General features: G+C 41.5%; 1 protein-coding gene across 1 annotated transcript; it reads left to right on the top strand.

Annotated features, from left to right (window-relative positions):
- The first annotated feature begins 7,313 nt into the window (after window positions 1-7,313).
- LOC306882422 (F-box only protein 28-like) lies at window positions 7,314-18,894 on the top strand. Its single transcript, XM_079437024.1, has 5 exons — window positions 7,314-7,536; window positions 7,857-7,966; window positions 12,440-12,578; window positions 16,199-16,394; window positions 17,705-18,894. The coding sequence occupies exons 1-5, from the start codon at window positions 7,363-7,365 to the stop codon at window positions 18,115-18,117; spliced, it is 1,032 nt and encodes a 343-aa protein (XP_079293150.1). The 5' UTR covers window positions 7,314-7,362; the 3' UTR covers window positions 18,118-18,894.
- The last annotated feature ends 2,723 nt before the right edge of the window (window positions 18,895-21,617 follow it).

The following is a 21,617-nucleotide window of genomic DNA, read 5'->3' as shown; positions in this document are numbered from 1 at the left end:
TCCGATATGTACAGCTATGGAATTATTTTTGTGTCTTTATTATTCAAACAAAAATAGAAAAGGGCGTTTCATCCCGGTGCGTAGAGACCGCCCACTGACACACAGCTTCACTCGAGCAAAACTTTTCAACTCGCAAACAAAAGTTTTAGACCCGCAAAAAAAGAAGGCAGGAAAGAGAGCAACATTTGTGGATTAGTGATGAAAAGTTTTTGAAGTGCACAAAGAAAAATATATATTTTTTAAAGATTTACACGCACTGCAAATAATTTTTTCTTCAATTACTTTAATTTTGAACCTTAAGAAGACTTTTTTTTTGCAAACTTTTTTTTTTAATTACAAAATAATTAGTTTTGCTCTCAAATACAGAATTTTTGTATAAATCTGTTGTCATGAATTCCCTTATAAAGGGTGGGCTTGGCTTTCTAGATTTCTCTATTTTAAAGCTGCAGTCGTAACCTTTTTGTGTTCAAAACTGACCAAATGTATATAATAAGCGAGTACGCTATGAATCCATTTTTTGGCTTGTGCTGAATCAGTACTGTACATCTATAATAAGTGTTTTAATCTAACTGATGCAATATGTGGTCAAATGAGTTTTTCACAGTCCAACAATAACAAATCTACCCATTCTCTATTTCTAAAGGAAGTTGTCACCAAATTGTGTTTTATCTTCACAATCATGGAAGTCGTGGCCTAATGGTTAGAGAGTTGGACTCGTAATCCAAAGGTTGTGGGTTCGAGTCTCTGGCCGGCAGGGATTGTAGGTGGGGGGAGTGAATGTCCAGCGCTCTCTCCACCCTCAATACCACGACTGAGGTGCCCTTGAGCAAGACACCGAACCCCCAACTGCTCCCCGGGCGCTGCAGCATAAATGCCCACTGCTCCGGGTGTGTGTTCACGGTGTGTGTGTGTGTGTGTGTGTGTGTGTGTGTGTTCACTGCTGTGTGTGTGTGTTCACTGCTGTGTGTGTGTGTTCACGGTGTGTGTGTGTGTGTGTGTGTGTGTGTGTGTGTTCACTGCTGTGTGTGTGTGTGTTCACTGCTGTGTGTGTGTGTTCACTGCTGTGTGTGTGTGTTCACGGTGTGTGTGTGTGTGTGTGTGTGTGTGTGTGTGTGTCACTGCTGTGTGTGTGTGTGTGTGTGTGTTCACTGCTGTGTGTGTGTGTGTGTTCACTGCTGTGTGTGTGTGTGTTCACTGCTGTGTGTGTGTGTGTGTGTTCACTGCTGTGTGTGTGTGTGTGTGTGTTCACTGCTGTGTGTGTGTGTGTGTGTGTGTGTGTTCACTGCTGTGTGTGTGTGTTCACTGCTGTGTGTGTGTGTGTGTGTTCACTGCTGTGTGTGTGTTCACTGCTGTGTGTGTGTGTGTGTGTGTGTTCACTGCTGTGTGTGTGTGTTCACTGCTGTTTTGTGTGTGTTCACTGCTGTGTGTGTGTGTGTTCACTGCTGTGTGTGTGTGTGTGTGTGTGTGTGTGTGTTCACTGCTGTGTGTGTGTGTGTGTGTGTGTTCACTGCTGTGTGTGTGTGTGTGTGTGTGTGTGTGTTCACTGCTGTGTGTGTGTGTGTTCACTGCTGTGTTGTGTGTGTTCACTGCTGTGTGTGTGTGTTCACTGCTGTGTGTGTGTATTCACGGTGTGTGTGTGTTCACTGCTGTGTGTGTGTGTGTGTGTTCACGGTGTGTGTGTGTTCACTGCTGTGTGTGTGTGTTCACTGCTGTGTGTGTGTGTTCACGGTGTGTGTGTGTTCACTGCTGTGTGTGTTTGTGTTCACTGCTGTGTGTGTGTGTTCACGGTGTGTGTGTGTTCACTGCTGTGTGTGTGTGTTCACTGCTGTGTGTGTGTGTTCACGGTGTGTGTGTGTGTGTGTGTGTGTGTGTGTGTGTTCACTGCTGTGTGTGTGTGTGTTCACTGCTGTGTGTGTGTGTTCACTGCTGTGTGTGTGTGTTCACGGTGTGTGTGTGTGTGTGTGTGTGTGTGTGTGTGTTCACTGCTGTGTGTGTGTGTGTGTGTGTGTTCACTGCTGTGTGTGTGTGTGTGTTCACTGCTGTGTGTGTGTGTGTTCACTGCTGTGTGTGTGTGTGTGTGTTCACTGCTGTGTGTGTGTGTGTGTGTGTTCACTGCTGTGTGTGTGTGTGTGTGTGTGTGTGTTCACTGCTGTGTGTGTGTGTTCACTGCTGTGTGTGTGTGTGTGTGTTCACTGCTGTGTGTGTGTTCACTGCTGTGTGTGTGTGTGTGTGTGTGTTCACTGCTGTGTGTGTGTGTTCACTGCTGTGTTGTGTGTGTTCACTGCTGTGTGTGTGTGTGTTCACTGCTGTGTGTGTGTGTGTGTGTGTGTGTTCACTGCTGTGTGTGTGTGTGTGTGTTCACTGCTGTGTGTGTGTGTGTGTGTGTGTGTTCACTGCTGTGTGTGTGTGTGTGTGTGTGTGTGTGTTCACTGCTGTGTGTGTGTGTGTTCACTGCTGTGTTGTGTGTGTTCACTGCTGTGTGTGTGTGTTCACTGCTGTGTGTGTGTATTCACGGTGTGTGTGTGTTCACTGCTGTGTGTGTGTGTGTGTGTTCACGGTGTGTGTGTGTTCACTGCTGTGTGTGTGTGTTCACTGCTGTGTGTGTGTGTTCACGGTGTGTGTGTGTTCACTGCTGTGTGTGTTTGTGTTCACTGCTGTGTGTGTGTGTTCACGGTGTGTGTGTGTTCACTGCTGTGTGTGTGTGTTCACTGCTGTGTGTGTGTGTTCACGGTGTGTGTGTGTTCACTGCTGTGTGTGTGTGTTCACTGCTGTGTGTGTGTGTTCACTGCTGTGTGTGTGTGTGTTCACTGCTGTGTGTGTGTTCACTGCTGTGTGTGTGTGTTCACGGTGTGTGTGTGTTCACTGCTGTGTGTGTGTGTTCACTGCTGTGTGTGTGTTCACTGCTGTGTGTGTGTGTTCACTGCTGTGTGTGTGTTCACTGCTGTGTGTGTGTTCACTGCTGTGTGTGTGTGTTCACTGCTGTGTGTGTGTTCACTGCTGTGTGTGTGTTCACTGCTGTGTGTGTGTGTTCACGGTGTGTGTGTGTGTTCACGGTGTGTGTGTGTTCACTGCTGTGTGTGTGTGTTCACTGCTGTGTGTGTGTTCACTGCTGTGTGTGTGTGTTCACTGCTGTGTGTGTGTTCACTGCTGTGTGTGTGTTCACTGCTGTGTGTGTGTGTTCACGGTGTGTGTGTGTTCACTGCTGTGTGTGTGTGTTCACTGCTGTGTGTGTGTTCACTGCTGTGTGTGTGTGTTCACTGCTGTGTGTGTGTTCACTGCTGTGTGTGTGTTCACTGCTGTGTGTGTGTGTTCACTGCTGTGTGTGTGTTCACTGCTGTGTGTGTGTTCACTGCTGTGTGTGTGTGTTCACGGTGTGTGTGTGTTCACTGCTGTGTGTGTGTGTGTTCACGGTGTGTGTGTGCACGTTGGATGGGTTAAATGCAGAGCACGAACCCCGAGTATGGGTCACCAAACTTGGCTGAATGAAAAAAGTTTTTTTTTTTTTTTTAATCTTTAAGTGATATCAAGGTCTGTGGTTGTAATTATTATTTTTTCTTATATTTTCTTTCTTCTCTCTGTTGTTCTGCTGGCTTTATAATGTCTTTTGACCTGTTTTGTTTTTGCCGTTTTCTCCGGATGTTGGTAACAACCCAAGCAAGACAAATATGTTTAGAAATGAAGTTGTGTGTAATAAAGGGATAAAGTATTGAACACACTTACTGAAATTGATTTAACACTCTGTATAAAAGCCTTTGTTGGTAATGAGAGCTTCAAGACGCCTCCTGGAGGAGAAACTCGTCGTATGCATTGCTCAGCTGTGATTTTGGCCCATTCTTCAAATCTTGAAGGATCTGTGAGCATCTTCTATGAACTCTGATCTTTAGCTCTTTCCAGATTTTCTATTGGATTGTCTGGCCGCTCTCGCATCTTTATTTTCTTTCTCTGAAACCAATCCAGAGTTTCCTTGGCTGTGTTTGGGATGGAGGGCTGCGTTCGAAACCTGAAACTCAATGACTAGATACTTCATTTCAATAAGTGCTTACTTATCAAGCGCTTAAAGAGTAGGTACTCTACAGCTAAATCTCACCGAGTATGAATGTGATCCGGACATCATCTGCCATGTTGACATTATCATATGACCTGAGACCTTATAACAAGCACAACAACTCAAAAGATACGAGCCACAGGCTTAATTCAGGTTTAAATCGGTAAATATTTTGATGTTTCTTGTTAAATTTAAGTCTCGTTTCATCCCTCAGGCTTATAAATAATAATAACAACAACTGCCATTTTTGATGCATTATGATTATATGAACCTATTATGAGTATTATGTCATTGTGTGTTTTTTCTGTGTATGTAGTCTCATACTATGATGTACCAATTATATTTATGTGTTCCTTTTTTTTGTCATTATGATTTTTTATTGTTAAAGATACAACCATCTTTCCCTGATCTTGTATGCAATTAATTGAATAGATAAAAGGGAGAGGTGCACGACCAGCTGATAGCATCAGTAACTCAACAGCCCGAGCTAGTACTGTTTTCCTCAGCCTTATAGTGTCTGTGTAAAGCAGATGTAGTGCAGCTGCTCGAAGACCTCTCCTTTAGAGAACACTGTTGATTTGATACTGGAACAATGGAAGTATTACTGCTTAAAAAAGATGATTACCCCAGAATGCATTACTAGCACACCCCAACACTACAATAATAATGATAAATGCTGACCAATAACTTTGTCATATGCCATAGCTATGCATGAATACATGCAGCCAAAGTGAATACATCTCAATTTCATTCAAGCAATGAATTAATGCAAAGTTAAGGACATAATTATATTTTATTTACTGACAACAACAGGAAATATGAATAAATGAGTAAAAAAAAGTAACAATCACAATAAAAATACAAATAAAAGTCAACGAAACATAAATCAAAGCTTTATTCAAACGTATTGTTCTAACAATCATGTATTTACAGGCAGTGGACCCATATACTGCCATCTCAACACAGCTGAGCTTTATTCTGATGAAGCAGCTGACCACCTGTCTCTGCCGTCCATCACGTCCCTCTGAACGTGAATCTGATCATGATGGGAAAGGGACATGGAGTCTATGTTGTCTGAGCGCACAGAGAGGATGAGGAAGACCATGATGAGTGACGCCCTGCTGTGTCTGCTCCAAGCATTAATGTGCCTGCTCTCCATGAGCAGGACTCTCACATTTAAACAGAGTAAAACTGAAAACTGGTACTGATGTTGTATGAACAGAAACCAGTAGGACAAACTTGACCAAAATCCCATCCTCAGTGTCTTCTGGTCTTTTCTGGCTGTCTCTGGGCTCACTGAGGATGCAGCATCCGGTCCAGATGAGGCAGTAAGGGCAGGTGCGGTGATGGAGCGTCTCATTCGTGGCTCTGGATCATTTCCAGGATGCTGCTGTGGACTTCTCCATCCTCACTGCAAACAGCAGTCTGCGGACATTTCAGATCATACAAAGATGCACAAACATAATACCAAACTTTAATGGAGCAATGTCATTTGATCTCTGTATTAGAAGTAACAAAATGATCTCTCTTTATATTTTTGTCCCAGGTTTTCCCCCTTTCTTCTCACAAACGCTGCCGTCACCTTTCCTCGCAGGTCCTGCTCCACCACAGAAGATCTGCAGCACATGTACAGCAATCAAGAATCAGAGAAGTGCTCTGTTTGAAACTACAGCTATTAAAATAAACTACAACGCAAGATTTAAAAGCTGCTTTATTCACTAGTATCCTCACTGAGAGGCTTTGGCAGCATGCTTCATCAGTCGCTCTTCACTGGATGTGTCTCCGCCGTCCTGGAGCATCCAGACCAGATGCAGGCGCCTCTGGCATTTATACTGCATTTACATGTTGAGGTAGCTGCTGATGTGTTAACTCACGTTTTATCCAATAGAAGTGTTCCTCAATTTATTGACAATATTAATGTACAAATGAAATCGTTAAGTTTAGTGTAGATGCATGACATTAATGTAAAGCAGTGCTGACACCATGCCGTCCATCTCTCGCTCTGATCTCTGATCATGATGTGCTCATCTGCCATTCTTTTACTATCTGTTCCTCACATATTAAATAGACATTTAGTAGTCTTTAAGATGTATCTGATTTATGTAAATCCACTCTGGTGATGTACGTGTGCTACGGGAGCCAAACTGTTTTATGTTATATATCCAGGTAATCTGTGGATTCAGATGATACAGCTTTCATTTATTAACATGATCACAAATCAAAAGCAGATGTAAATTTAGCTCATGATATGGTCTTTGACTCTTCACATTCCTACAGTTGTATGATTTCATCCTTAATTAGTGGGCCGTACAACTATTAAAACAAAAGTGCAAACCCTGTCTGTTTGCTGTGCTTTCATCATAATCTAGGATGTGTTTTCCTCAGTATTTGACGGCTGATTGTGATCTGTCGTGGATCAAGCGCGTCCGCTGGGACTGAGAAAGGACTAGCTTTGTTCTGTAGCTCTGCTTGGATCCTCGTCTCTTTACTGGAGAACAGAGCTGACGAGAGACACTGAATCTATGGCCAAACTCTGATTTAATATAAAAACTATGGGTCTGATTATCGCTAGAGCTTTCAACAGTGTCTAAAACAAACTCATTTCCACTGTAAAGTAACATTTCCATCAACATTATCAGCAATAAAATCAAGGAAAAGTGAGTTTTCCACAAACAAATAAACCAATAGGCAGTGCTGAACCACATGAACAGCTGTCCCTGGCTCCTGCTCACATCTTACATCTATATCTGCATAAATGCAGTTAGATAAAGTTGATCAGGTATATCCTGTGAAGAAGTTGACATATACTATACTGCATTTGCTACATCCTTCTGTTATTGATCTGTTATCATTATTATAACGATAGGAAATACATATTTTAGCTAACGGGCTGATGTTTTCTGCTGTTTAAACAGAATATATTGTAGGAGACACTGCGCCAGAAACAGCTGTCAGTTCTTTGGTGGTATGGGAGTTTATATAAGAACTGCTCATAAACAGACAATATTAATATCTACTGATCTTTCTGTTTACTAAACAATCATCTTTACATTTATTCTGGAACCATCTTCTGGACTTTATCACATCATTTTGAGTTTACTTATAGAAATGTCATTTTTGTCTTTCACGAATGTGTCTTGAATATGATATTCACGATTGTAAGCATGCAAAAGCAGTGGGAACGGCGGCTTTTCTGATTGTTGTGTTATTGTGACGATCCTTATTGTTGCGTAATGAACACGTCGCGCTCCGCGTCACTTCCGCCCGCTCGGCTGCACGGTGTGTCGTCACGTCCGGTGGTTTCGAGCTCGGAGAAGATGGCGGCTGTAGTAGTGCTGGCTGATGGAGGCGTCGCGTCGCTGGACCTGGACTCTGCGTCTCCGGCGCCGGAGCAGCCGCTCCAGAACAACGCGCTGCTGGGACTCCCGATCGTGGCGATCGAGAACATCCTGAACTTCCTGTCGTACGACGAGATCAGCCTGCTGCGCCTGGTGAGGAGAGCCCGAGCGAGAGCTAGGCCGCGGCGCCCAGTGTTTATCAGCTGTGTGTTTCTCAGCACGGGTGGAGGCAGAAACATGCTTGTTGTAATTCTAGGGGGAAACAATCCCAAATTGTGGGACATAAACTCAGAATTGTGAGAAATAACGCCATTATGTGTTCTGCCTTTACCTATTATTTTGTCCAGTGTTTATAGCTGAAGCCGCGCTGAGCTGTTTGTGATCTGCACTAGTCTTACACACATCCTCAGATAAACACACGTGTGAGGAGCAGATGTACATGAAAGCTGCTAAAGGCATGTTGTGATTCTCAGGTGTGTAAGCGCATGGATGTGATCTGCCAGCGCATGCTCAATCAAGGCTTCCTGAAGGTGGAGCGCTACCACAGCCTGTGCCAGAAACAGGTCAAAGCCCAGCTGCCCAGGTAACACACACCTATTTAACTGCTTAATATCACAGTCTTTTGCATTTAAACTCTTTTCCTCATTGTGTTGATATACACTATATTGCAAAAGTATTGGCACCCCTTCTAATTTAGTAATTTCTATGAGTACAAATCTTAATGTTTAAGCATATAATGATATTCTGGGGAATGGTGTGCTTCTAATTTTACAGCAACAGTTTGGACAGAACCCTTTTCTATTCTAACATGACTGTCTCTGTGTATAAGACACGGTTCAGAAAGACATGATTGATTCAGTCAGTGTGGACATATTACTGCACAGGCATTACTGGCTTGTACTTTTACATCCATAATATTATAAATCTACAGTTTATTGCTGGTCTGTGGTTTTACAGTGCTGTAATATTGAAAGATTTCATATTATTTTAAGATGAGCTTAAAGGGTGCACTACTGTGAAAATCACAGCTTCAGTGTGACATCAATAAGAAAAAGTATCATTTCATAGATATTGTTAATAATAGTTGTTCATAATAAAATATGTATGAATTTAATACATTTACATTTAGTCATTTGGCAGACGCTTTTATCCAAAGCGACTTACAATTGGGGAATACAAGAAGTGATTCACCTTGAAGAGGCAATCAGACAGAGGAAGTGCTCGTAACACCAAGTCTCAGTCATTGTCCAAATAAGTACAAGCTAGTAAGCGGAGAGAAAGATAGAGGGAAAGGTGGTTTTTTTTTTGAGTTTAGGATGAAGTCAAGTACTGCCGAAAGAGATGAGTTTTCAGTTGTTGCTTGAAGATTGCCAGGGATCCGGCGTTCCGGATAGGGGTGGGAAGATTATTCCACCAGCCAGGAATGGTGAACGAGAATGTTCTGGAGAGGGATTTTGAGCCTCTCTGTGATGGTACCACAAGGCGTCGCTCACTAGCAGATCTCAGACTTCTGGAGGGGATGTAGGTTCGTAATAGTGAGTGGAAGTAGGAGGGTGCTGAGCCTGTGGTAGTTCTGTATGCAAGCATCAGTGTCTTGAACTGGATGCGAGCTGCCACTGGTAGCCAGTGCAAGGAGATGAAGAGAGGTGTAACATGCGCTCTTTTGGGCTCGTTGAAGATCAGTCGTGCCGCTGCATTCTGAATCATTTGTAGAGGTTTGATTGCGTTTGATGGCAGACCAGCCAGAAGAGCATTGCAGTAGTCCAGTCTAGAAACGACAAGGGCCTGGACAAGAAGTTTATTTAAGCTTATTTTGTTTACTAGGATGAGAGTTGCTGAAATCGCGTTTGGTCTCGTACTGTATCGTGTATCTTGTCAGTGTGTGCACTTGCTTGGCCATTTGTAGTTGATAAACAGGAAAGTGGGTCCAGCTGAATTGAAATGATCATTTGTTGGTTTGGTATAATAAAGGTTATTATACCGCGGCAGCGGTCGCGGCAGTCGTCGTGTGAAGCCCTCTTAGTGTGAAGACCAAAGAGTGTAAAGACCATCGACTCTACCGTGCGACTCCACCGGGCAGAGACACCGGCAAGGGATAGTAGTAGCTTTTTATTTAATTTTTTCATTGATATGTTTATTATTGAAATGTTGTTGTTATATGCATGTGTTAATTTGATTTAATTTCTTTATTTTCTTAAATATGTGGGTAGATAGTATTTATAGAGTTGTAACTTTTTAGTTTTAGTTACTTTTTCTTATTTGTAAGTCGCTTTGGACAAAAGCGTCTGCTAAATGACAAAAGTAAGTAAGTAAAGTAAAGTAAGAAGTTGCGCAGCATGCTCTGTCAGAAAGGGCCTGATCTTTCTGATGTTGTGTAGTGCAAACCTGCAGGAACGAGCAGTCTTTGCAATGTGCTCTTTGAAGATCAGCTGGTCATCAAAGATTACACCAAGATTTCTGACCGAAGTTGATGGGGTAATCATTGATGAGCCGAACTGAATCGTGAAGTCATGCTGTAGAGTCGGAGTGGCAGGGAAGACCAGAAGTTCCGTCTTTGCCAGGTTGAGCTGTAGGTGATGTTCTTTGATCCATGCCGAGATGTCCGCCAGGCAGCCTGAGATCCGTGCAGCTACCGTTGGGTCATCTGGTTGAAAAGAGAGATAGAGCTGTGTGTCATCGGCGTAGCAGTGATAGGAGAAGCCATGTGCATGTATGATGGGACCCAGCGATGTAGTGTACGTGGAGAAGAGGAGGGGTCCAAGAACCGATCCCTGAGGAACTCCAGTGATCAGTTGATGTGGTTTGGATACCTCCCCTCCCCAGGCCACCCTGAAAGATCTACCGGTGAGATAGGATTCAAACCAGAGAAGTGGAATCCCAGTGATGCCCAGTAATGAGAGGGTAGACAGGAGAATCTGATGATTGACAGTATCAAAAGCAGCAGAGAGATCCAGCAGAATGAGGACTGATGATTTGGAATCAGCCTTTGCAGTTCGCAGGGCTTCAGTGACTGAGAGTAGCGCAGTCTCTGTTGAATGGCCACTCCTGAAACCTGACTGTTTAGCATCCAGCTTGTTGTTCTGTGAAAGAAACTGTGAGAGCTGGTTGAAGACAGCTCGTTCGAGTGTTTTCCCTACGAATGGAAGGAGAGAGACAGGTCTGTAGTTATCTAAAAGAGAAGTGTTTAATGTAGGTTTTTTGATCAGTGGGGTTACCCGAGCCTCTCTTTAAGCTCTTCTACATTGAACATCTATATAAATACTTCATAAACAGACTTTAAATATTAACTGATGGTTGTCACTTTAAGTGAATTGGTTTTCTATGGATTCTGTGACTCAAATCTGCAGACTGGCTCTGATCTTTGGTAACTAGCATCATCTTCTCCAGACTGTACATCTGAGGAAAATCATGTGTATTCCAGCCTTAAGAGACTCCAGATAAGATTACATCCGTTTAACTTCACAATGAGGCTAGTTTCTTATTTAGCTGAATGTGGACTAGTCAAGATGTTGATTGTGTTTAGATGATACTTCATTATAAATATATAACTGATCCACTTGAAGGCCTTGTTGCTTGATTTTAGTCTTCTGTTCTTTCTGTGATTGACTTTGCACCTTCAAAAAATATATATTTTTACAATTATTCTTTAAAAATGTCCTAAAATCAACAAGATTGAATAAAACCTGATGTGAGTTTAATGGGAACAGGACTGTGCTTAAAGAACACAGAAATGTACCCATTAAGCACAGCCAGACTTTCTGAGTTTAATAATGTAGCTCTTGATTGAAATGCGTTTGTCATTTCAAATAACATTTTTGTGAGAGATTAATATTTTATTTTAGCATTACTTTTTGCACTGAAACCAATATCTTGTGCACTAAAAATGTCTCAATGTAGATTTTGGTGAGCTTAATAGGTGCGTTTACCCTAATTGTTCATTTAAGGGTGGAGTAGTTTTTACACTACAACCCTTTAATGAACTATGAGAGCAAGAAATAAATAACAAATGATCATTAAACAATGCTAATGAAGGTGAAGTGTTCGATTAATGGAGGTTTTGGTTGTAGGTCAGATCGGCCAGATGTGTTTGAGAGGGCCGTCACCTGTAGTAAGGGAGGTGGATGGATGGATGGATGGAATGCTTGTGAATGAAATTGTGGTGCTGTGTAGCACGTAGAACTCCAGCCTCAGGGAATCGGTGGGGAGTTACAACTGTTTAGTACTTAGCAGTTCTAGTTTTACACTCTTTTTATGACAATCTTTGTTTTAAGCACATATTTATTTGCACATCTGCTCTAAATAAACACCAACTTTGCTCCCGTGGTTTTCATCCTCCTTGTGGCTGCTCGGGTGGATAAAACTGAGACAAGACTTTAACTTTGTCTGGTTGTGCTCCACCGACACACTCTTCTAAATGAGTTACGTGTGACTCTCCTCACACCCATCTGTATCGAGCATCTGATGGAATCATGCCAATATTACCTGATGGAAAGACAGATTTGGGATTTGAGCAGAATGGAATTCTAAATCAATTACATAAATTGTGAAAACCCAGCTAAAGTCTATTTTTTTGTGATTTATTGTTTTCTACAAAAAATCTTCATGAGATAAAGAACATTCTGTGAAAACGAAATCTTTATATTTTTAATATTGACTAAGGCCATGTCAAATATTGAAATCAAACTTTGATGCTTATCTCTTCATAATTAGATTGAGCCTGGATTTCACAGAGAGGGTCTCAAACAATTGTTCATTACATCATTCTTCATGTAAAAGCAGCAGTTTTACACATGCATCCTTTTTATTGGTGACAAAGAGCACCATCACATAGCGAACCTCTCCTCTGCATTTAATCCTAATGATTCAACAAGTTTTCTTTTCTGGATCTGTATCATCCAATCACTTCTTACCCAAACTTTTATTTTTTCTGACTGGTCCCGAATGTAAAAGGCCAGATATATGGAATATTTATATATCAAAAGCTAAATGCTTTGCATTTCTTTTCCGCACATGATTTAAGAGTGTGCTGTAACGCCTTTGTTGCGGTCGTCCTCAGGCGGGAGTCGGAGCGGAGGAACCACTCATTAGCGCGTCACGCAGACATACTGGCGGCGGTGGAGACGCGCCTGTCGCTGCTCAACATGACCTTCATGAAATACGTGGACTCAAACCTCTGCTGCTTCATTCCTGGAAAGGTACATGTGCATGTCTTTTAAAAGAGGGTTCCCTCTCGTCCACTGGATACATTAGAGTGTCGTTCGATCACTTAAAGAAACTGAATGTTGCATACTGGCTGCAGATTAGAAAACTAAAAATATGATGTTTAGCCAAGATAATAAAATTGTACACATCTCCGTTCTGTTCAAAAGTCTTCACGCCCCGACTCTTAATGCATGGTTTTTCCTTCTGGAGCATCAGTGAGTGTTTGAACCTTCTGTAATAGTTGCATGTGAGTCCCTCAGTCGTCCTCAGTGTGAAAAGATGAATCTCAGAATCATACAGTCATTGTTGGAAAGGGTTCAAATACACACAAATGCTGGAAAACCAAAGAATTTGTGAGATCTGAAGGATTTTTCTGAAGAACAGCAGGCAGTTTAACTGTTCAGGACAAACAAGGGACTCATGAACAACTATCACTAAACAAAACAAAAAACACAGCTGTGAATCGTTCAGGGAATAACAGTATTAAGAATCAAGGGGGTGTAAACTTTTGAACTGGCTCATTTTTATAAATCCAACTATTAATTTCTCTTGTGGACTATATGTAAACATTTTTATGTGAAATATCTTATTCAGGTCAGTACTAAATAAACAACAACATGCATTTTGTATTATCTATCTTATTTTGGTAAAATAATTAACATTTGGCAGATTCTGAAAGGTGTATGTAAACTTTTGACTTCAGTTGTATCTGTGCAATCCATAAATGGATGAAATGATAATATCTTTGACATTTTTTATCATCCAGAAATCATTACTTCTCCCTTTAGCCTTCATCAGAAGTGCTGGTAAATTATAATTATTGCAAGATGTATGGTTTTTCCTCAGCGGTTGAGTTTGTTTGGGAAATAATGCCACAGCGTGAGAATATTGATGCTTTTGAGGTAGAAACACTGATATGTGGTTATAAATGTGTGATCGCTGATCTGTTTGACTGGCTAGTTGTCAGTGTGCTTTTAATTTTTATTAAAAGGACCAATCATTTTATTGTTATAAATGAGAATATTTTAATTGTTCAGTGTTCAAATCTTTAATGTTTTGATTATACTTTATTCTAAGTGTCTGAATATTTTTTGAGGTCGCTGTTTATTTATTTGATAATTTTTACCCAGAGGATAATATTTTTTTGTATAAAGCATATTTAATTATGCATTAAAACTGATCATAAAAATGTTACAAACAGCTTAACTGATTTAAAAGAACAAAAAACAGCAAAACTGCAATAATCAGGAAAATCTCCTGCAAAATCCTACCATCAGCTGAAATGATCCACACATCTGTGATCAGCTTTTAATGAAGGGAGTATCGTTAGCATGAAACAATGATCAGGGTCAGGTTTGCTTAGTGCTTAAAAAACAAGTATTATATTTGATGTTTTATAAATCATCATAAGAGAATTGTCACGCCATTTTCACGAGCGCTTGCGTTTGAAGTTTTAAGATCTGTACATTTAATTGAGTGGTTCAGATCTTGGAATGGGAATGTAGACGCAAATATGTCTAAAAGTCTTGTCAACACCAATAACTAATGAAAATGATGATTCCCAGTGATGTGCTAAAGCATCTTGAGATGGTCGGAGGGACACCGGCTTGGTTTTCAAACCTGTCCTTAGGTGACATCAAGCAGACAGTCAGGTTTTTTGTGAGGCATTGGGTCACACTTTACAAGCTTCCTTCACACTACAGTGAACAATCTGAAGAGCGGTGAAGGATCATCTGTTTATATCAGCTGTAATGTCTTTAGTGATCTAAAAGTGCTAAAGATGATTGTAGTCTTGTAGGGTGTGTCGTAGTTAAAACAATATTTGAGGAAGTGCAAAAGCTCAGAATGGATTATGCATATAAAGCATTGCAAGGCCTGCAGCAGTGAATGCAAATCACGAGTATTTGTGTGACAGAAGAACAATGATGGGATGTGTTGCCATCAGGTCTAGATTTGAAACCAGAACCCTTAAAAAGCAGCTCTTGCTGTTGGTAGCAGAGTGTGATGTTTTTAGTGTTTTATCTTTTGTTTTTCCTCAATATCTTACCGTACTTCCATTTGCAATCACAAAATAATCTCTCTGACAAAATTATCAATTTTCTGTCCAATTTTAACATATATTAAAAGATGCAAAACATTCTCACGATTAAGTCATCGTGATTAATTTGATCTGAAAAATCACAGTATTTTCTTAACCCAAGTCATTCTGTCCTACGGAAACGCATGAAGATATTAAAGCGATAGTTCACCCAGAAATGAAAATGTGATGTTTATCTGCTTACCCCCAGGGCATCCAAGATGTAGGTGACTTTGTTTCTTCAGTAGAACACAAACAAAGATTTGTAACTCAAACCGTTGCAGTCTGTCAGTCATATAATGGCAGTCAATGGTACTCACGGCTTTGAGAGAGAAAACCTACACCGACAAAACCAAATTAAACCCTGCGGCTCGTGGCGATACATTGAGGTCTAAAGACACGACACGATCGGTCAGTGCAAGAAACTGAACAGTATTTATATAGTTTTTACCTCAGATCCTCCGCACGGTCCAACTGTCCTGAGCTCGTTCACAACAGCTGGCGCGTGACGCATCATCATCTTGCTTTACAGCAGATCGCAGACTTATAGGTGCATTACGGCCACCTATCGCTCTAATGGACCATTGACACTCCTAATTGAGATTGCAGATAGAGTGTCAGTGGTCCATTTGTCTGCGATCCGCCGTAAAGCAGGAAGACGCATCATGCACCGGCTGTTGTGAACGCGCTCAGGACAGTTGGACCGTGCGGAGGATCTGAGGTAAAAACTATATAAATACTGTTCAGTTTCTTGCACTGACCGATCGTGTCGTGTCTTTAGACCTCAATGTATCGCCACGAGCCGCAGGGTTTAATTTGGTTTTGTCGGTGTAGGTTTTCTCTCTCAAAGCCGTGAGTACCATTGACTGCCATTATATGACTGACAGACTGCAACGGTTTGAGTTACAAATCTTTGTTTGTGTTCTACTATCTTGGATGCCCTGGGGGTAAGCAGATAAACATCACATTTTAATTTTTGGGTAAACTATCCCTTTAAATTTGAAATGCGTAAAGACATTAACTGTCTTTTGGCAAAATGTGTAGCAGTTGCAGCTCTAGACTGGCTGTGTTCATCACACCCTGGATGCTGTGTAAGATCACGGCTATATTCACACCACAGTCCAGCACTGCATTCGCTTGGCTTCGGAAAGAATGATTGTGCGTGAGAGAGAGTTAAGTGCAAGGGTCACAACCAAATTATACATGCAAATTGGCATTAATGTTTAATGAGTAAGAACTAGTTAAACTGAGTAAATGAAAGTCAAGTCCGCTCTAGTCGTGACATTGGAGGGTCATTCACAGCACAACACACTTGTGTTTCTGGAAAATTTCCAATGGTTATTTTTCCAGAAAGGCTTTTAATCAGCCTGTTTTAAGAAACAGAATTAGTGGGTTTGTGCTGTTGCTGCTGTTATCTGTATATATTCTGTTTTGTCATTTAATTTGCAAACAAAAAGGAGTCATACAGCCCAGATAAATCACTTTTTAAATGTCAATGACCGGTGGTTTGATGGTGTTGTTGTGTGCCTCCTGCAGGTGATCGATGAGATTTATCGTGTTTTGCGGTATGTGAACTCCACACGCGCGCCGCAGAGAGCTCACGAGGTGCTGCAGGAGCTGCGAGACATTTCCTCCATGGCCATGGAGTACTTCGACGAGAAGATCGTCCCCATCCTGAAGAAAAGGCTTCCCGGCGCGGATCTCTCCGGACGACTGATCGGATCTGCTCCGGGTACGACTGTCATTTAATCTGTGTGCTTCATTTTTATTTTCTGTTGATACATTTCTTGTTTCTTCTGATACTAATTGCCAGCATTTTGTTTGTGCAGTTAAAGAGGTCATGAACTGCCTTTTTTTTGTACTGTTATCTGAGGTCCACTTATAATGCTATTGATATTTTTTCAACAAAAAAACTATGCAAGTAATAAGCTATCTTCTGTCCTGTTTTTAACCCCCCTCATCAGAACGCTCTGTTTGAATAGGTGTGGAGGATTGTCCACTCGGAAGTAAACACCCACTGCTGTGATTGGCTAATAGTTGTGTATGTTTGACAGCCTACATTCCTCAAAGATAAACGCTGCTGTGGTTTAGGTCAAAAATGCATAAATACTGCACGTTAATATCAAACGATCTGTAATAACAGACAAAGCAATAGTGATCATGTAATGAAAACAGTTTCTCACACTTGTGTTGCGACCTTACTGTCGGATCAATATAGTCGCACAGCATCATCTTTTAGTTTCAGTCTTTCTAAAAATCCCACATCGAATTGTCTTGTTTGTAAACAAACCCACGGTAAAATGAAGTGAACAAAGGACCAAGTTTTTCCACATCTTGGCACTGAACAGCATCTTCTTGTCTTCAGAGTATCTTTATCGTTTTCTAAACACTACATGCGTGAATAGATGGGCGGGGCTAAACGGGTAACACTGTAGAATTGGCGGGCGGGGCTAAAGGGCAGCGATGTAGAATCGGCGGGCGGGGCTAAAGGGCAGCGACATAGAATCGGTGGGCGGGGCTAAAGGGCAGCGACATAGAATCGGAGGGCGGGGCTAAAGGGCAGCGACATAGAATCGGTGGGCGAGGCTAAAGGGCAGCGACATAGAATCGGTGGGCGGGGCTTAAGGGCAGCGACATAGAATCGGCGGGCGGGGCTAAATGGGCTGCGATGTAGTAGCAGGCGTTGATTATCTTCTGTGGAGGGGGTGCTTATCCACACTATTACATCAGAGTAATTTAGAGCATTTCACGAGCTGACGTTTTGGCAGACTGCCTTCAATATAAGCTGTATTTAGACTAACAAGAAAGTTTTGAGTTCTGAAACTTACAAGATGTTTTATAGTACAATGACCTCTTATGTCAATTGATCAAGGGAATTGTGATTTCTCAGTTCATGACCCCTTTTAAGAGGAATGATCAAATGATTAACAGAGCATGACGTTGACTCTCCATTCCATTACCTTTCCTCTGAATTAAAGTATTTTCTTGAGGAAATGAACCGCAGTGAATCTCACGGCTCTGTCTCGTCCCTCTGTCTCACAGTGGCCGGTCCCTCTACCTCTCTGACCACCATGTCCCTGCTGGCCAAGAACACTCCGTCTCGCTCGGAGATGACGAAGGTGCAGCAGCAGGTGAAGGTGAACGGCGCGTCGATGACGGCGCTGCGGCGTGAGATGCAGGAGGTGCGGGTCAAGCAGCTGGAGCAGCAGAAGCAGCTGCAGGATCAGGAGCAGAAGCTGCTGGAGCAGTCGCAGGTGATCGGGGAGCAGAACGCACGGCTGGCCGAGCTGGAGCACAAGCTCAGGGAACTGATGGACAGCGCGGTGACCTCCACATCCACCTCCTCCAGCTCCTCCACCGCAGCCGCCGAGGGCGAGAGAGGCCTGTGTCTCAAACGGCCCCGCAAGTGCTCGGACCTCCCGCGTCACTCCAAACGCCTGCGTAGCAAGAAATAGAGGGACCTTTGTCTGTACCTTTTAAGTTTTCTTTTGCTTCCTTAAAGCTATATCATTTTTTCCACTTCATGTCAAACGATGATGCGAGTATCACACGGAGGGAAATCATAACGAGAGGGGAATCTTATTGTTTTATCATTTGTTGGCACATCCCTCATATCAGACACGTATTAATATACACTAATATGCTTGATCCCGTCGCTTGACTTCTGTTTCTAAAGGTTTGGCATCTGCCCTGAGCTACGTTTGTCTTTCATGTTTACCCGACCTTCATGCCAATGAGCTCGAGGAAACAATGCAAAGAAGCTTTAGTCAATCAACCGCAAGAATGAGGAAAACATGAACACGGGCGATTCTGAAGACGCCACAGCTTCTTTGGCGCTCCGCAGTAGTTTCCACCATAAGTAGGTTCAACTGTGTACCAAGTTTTCAAGTTAAGACTTAGACCCCCTTCTTGAAATGGAGAACACGAGGTGTTTGTCTCCTGACTAATAAGTTATGTTATATAAATGGTAAATATCAGCTTTGTTCTATGTTCTAAGAGTGAAATATTTCATCTGAGATGTGCCTCGACAGTATGAGCAAGCCAGTGGTCTTGCAGACGTCTGCAGCTGTAGCATACATGATGATTATATTGTTTGTCTGAAGATCGTCCATCACTGAGGATAGTGTCTTGTAGGTGTCAATGCCATGTCGTACCTGCCACTGTTTGTAGGTGTATAATTTACTGCAAATAGATCTGTGTCAGTGCAATAAAAATTGTGGAAAGCCTTGTAACTAGGAAAGTAAATCATTGACGTTCAAGTTGGTTTTTGCCTGTGAGGCACATCTTTGGTCATTTGAGACTGATGTTATTGTCATTCTGGCTGCACAGTTATGCAGGAAAGATTCTATTTGCTTCTAAAGCGCAATATCACCTTTCCTTCATAACCAGAGAGAGTCCGGATGATAATTCTGTGCTGCATGAACTCTTAATGGTGAATAGACTTTGAGCAAGTAACAAAAGAGGGGTAGAATTACTTGTGATGGTTTAAAGTTTTTTTTTCTTCAAGGTGGTTTTGCACATCATTGTTTCATTCAAGAGTTGCCACCTGTCCAATCGTTGATGTGCTGTCAATTAGGGATGCACGATATTGGATTTTGCCGATATGCTGATATTTTTCAAATCGTTTTGGCCGATAGCGATACAAGTCTCTCCTGTGCAGAAATCATGAGCAAAATATTTTAAATTTTGATTGGTTTTTAACAAGAACTTATTTGTTAGAATTAAATAAACCATAATGCAGGTTTTTGACATCATATTGAAGCTTTGAAAATAACTATAAATTAACTATATATCAGAAAGATGCAGTGTAAACCCAAACATTTTATTTTATTTATAAGATGTAACATTTGTAGATGGTTTAAAGCAAAAGAGAGCTTATGATTTGTTTAAAAAATAAAACATATTACATATGAATAAATTTGTATATATAGTTATTTAATTTACAAGTGTCATGTTTGTTTGTTTTTCATGTAAGCTATAGCTTTAAATCAAAGCATACTCATTATTTAACATCAATTACTGCTTTATTTAATCAGAAACACAGTCTAAATGTTATTTGTGTAGGCTATTTTACTTTTAATTAATACTTTTAACAGATAAACCTCCTTACTGAGCGGGCGTTAGGAGCCGGGGGAGACTATTACTGTTTACTCGATCACACACCGAACGTGTCTGTACTGCATTCTCAGTTTAAATGCAGCGATCCAAAACCATCAATCTAATCGTCCTTCAAGAGCCACACTGCTGATGTGATCTAATCTCTAGCACACCCTGAACACATGCAAGTTAAAGTATATCTGCAAGACATAGCAGCATCATTTTTCATATCGGGCCAATGCCGATATTTACATTTAAAGCCATAATCGGCCGATTCCGATATCAGTCCGATAATATTGTGCATCCCTATTGTCAATACTTTTTGCGGTTTTGGTTAATACCATGCTGATTTAAGGCCCTGCCCCATTTAATCTGTAATGTTAAAGTGGTCTTTGGAACAGTGGAAAAAGAAAACCATCAGCTTTAAGGAGACTATTTACCACATTTTCCAAAGTATAACGTTTCAATCAAATGCATTGCTTTTTTAGTTTAAAACAAAATATGACCATCCATGATTTCTTTAGCTTTTAATCACCTAAACATCCAGGGATGAGCAACTCCAGAGAGCAGCTGTCCTGCAAAGATCAGCTCCATCCCTGTCCTGCTAGTAAATCATGTATTATTACTGTGATATTTCATTGACCTACAAGTTGTAAAAGTACAGGTAAACCCCACCTGACATTATACAGCAGGCTGGGTTGTGCTACACCTGCACAGGTTTTAGACTGCTTTCTTTTGTAACTCCAGCATGAAAGAAGGTATCTACGAGAGCGATGTCCTTCAGAGTCTGTTTACACTGGTCACAGGAGGTGGTCTGGTCTATAGCGCGGGAGTTGGAGACCGGATTTCTAACTGTTTGGCGAAGACACGTTTATTTGGCCAAGTGTAAATGGAAAATATTTAACAAATCCAATCCGATCAGAGAAAATGCATGAAATGACCAGGTGTAAAAAGGCCCTAAATTACACACTTTCCCACATGATGTTTTAGTAACAAGGTTCGGGAGGAGCGCGTCAGATACTTAGCCTAATTAACACAGGAGGTTTGCACTCAAGTTAATCAATGCATGGATATAAATACAGCTGACATACCTCTGTTCATTTGACAGTTAACCAGCATCCCTCCACCACCCCTTCTCCACTCAAGAAGGTATCACTAGAGTTCTCACCACACTATGGGGGGTACCCTGGGTTCAGGCCATTCCCGAGCTGATCAAGCATTACTGTACTCGCCAAATACATATTACCTTACTCATGCTAAGTGCATGCAAGTGTGAACTCGTGAAATTTGGTTTGCATCCATTGCTGCAAAGGTGGAGGTTAGTAATTGTCAAAGAGTGCGACCACAGAAACGGTCAGTGTGGTGTTTCTCTGGGTTGGTGTGAATCTGTGATGCTGCAGGATCATCTACAGTAAGTGGTATGACAGAAGACCTCGTCCTTCAAGATCTTCCAGCAGGTCAGAACGCTGACTCCACTAGCTGTTTCCATCCACATATTTGTATGCACATTTTGGAATACCATATATCATACAGTATATATTCATATATCATATATATGAAAACACAAAGATGTACATGAATTCTAAAAGTGAGTATAAAAAAAAACTTATGCACACAATTGGGTAGGATGCAGTTTTGTTCTCTATGACTCATTGGATGGAAACAGTGCTTTATTCACAAATATTTTGTGATATTCCAGTTTTGCGTATAAAATTTGGGGTATGTGATATTTTAGTTAGGAATCGTATCAAAGTTATCCCTAGCTCCATCAACTATCAAGGGTTGAATGATTCAGAACAGGTAGGCCTTTGATGTTCAGCCATTGAGTTGCTGGAGGGGCAACGACCTCCGCATCACC

This window comes from Barbus barbus (assembly GCF_936440315.1).
Source record: "Barbus barbus genome assembly, chromosome: 16".
NCBI lineage: Eukaryota > Metazoa > Chordata > Actinopteri > Cypriniformes > Cyprinidae > Barbus > Barbus barbus.
Note: the sequence above shows the minus strand (reverse complement) of the source record. Positions and strands in the feature narration are given on the sequence as shown.

What these genes read in the sequence shown, in the direction of transcription:
- LOC306882422 (XM_079437024.1), top strand. Translation starts at nt 7,363, where the DNA reads ATGGCGGCTGTAGTAGTGCTGGCTGATGGAGGCGTCGCGTCGCTGGAC. An exon ending in GTCAAAGCCCAGCTGCCCAG is followed by an intron (nt 7,967 to 12,439) that starts GTAACACACACC and finishes GGTCGTCCTCAG; the next exon opens with GCGGGAGTCGGAGCGGAGGA. An exon ending in ACTGATCGGATCTGCTCCGG is followed by an intron (nt 16,395 to 17,704) that starts GTACGACTGTCA and finishes TCTGTCTCACAG; the next exon opens with TGGCCGGTCCCTCTACCTCT.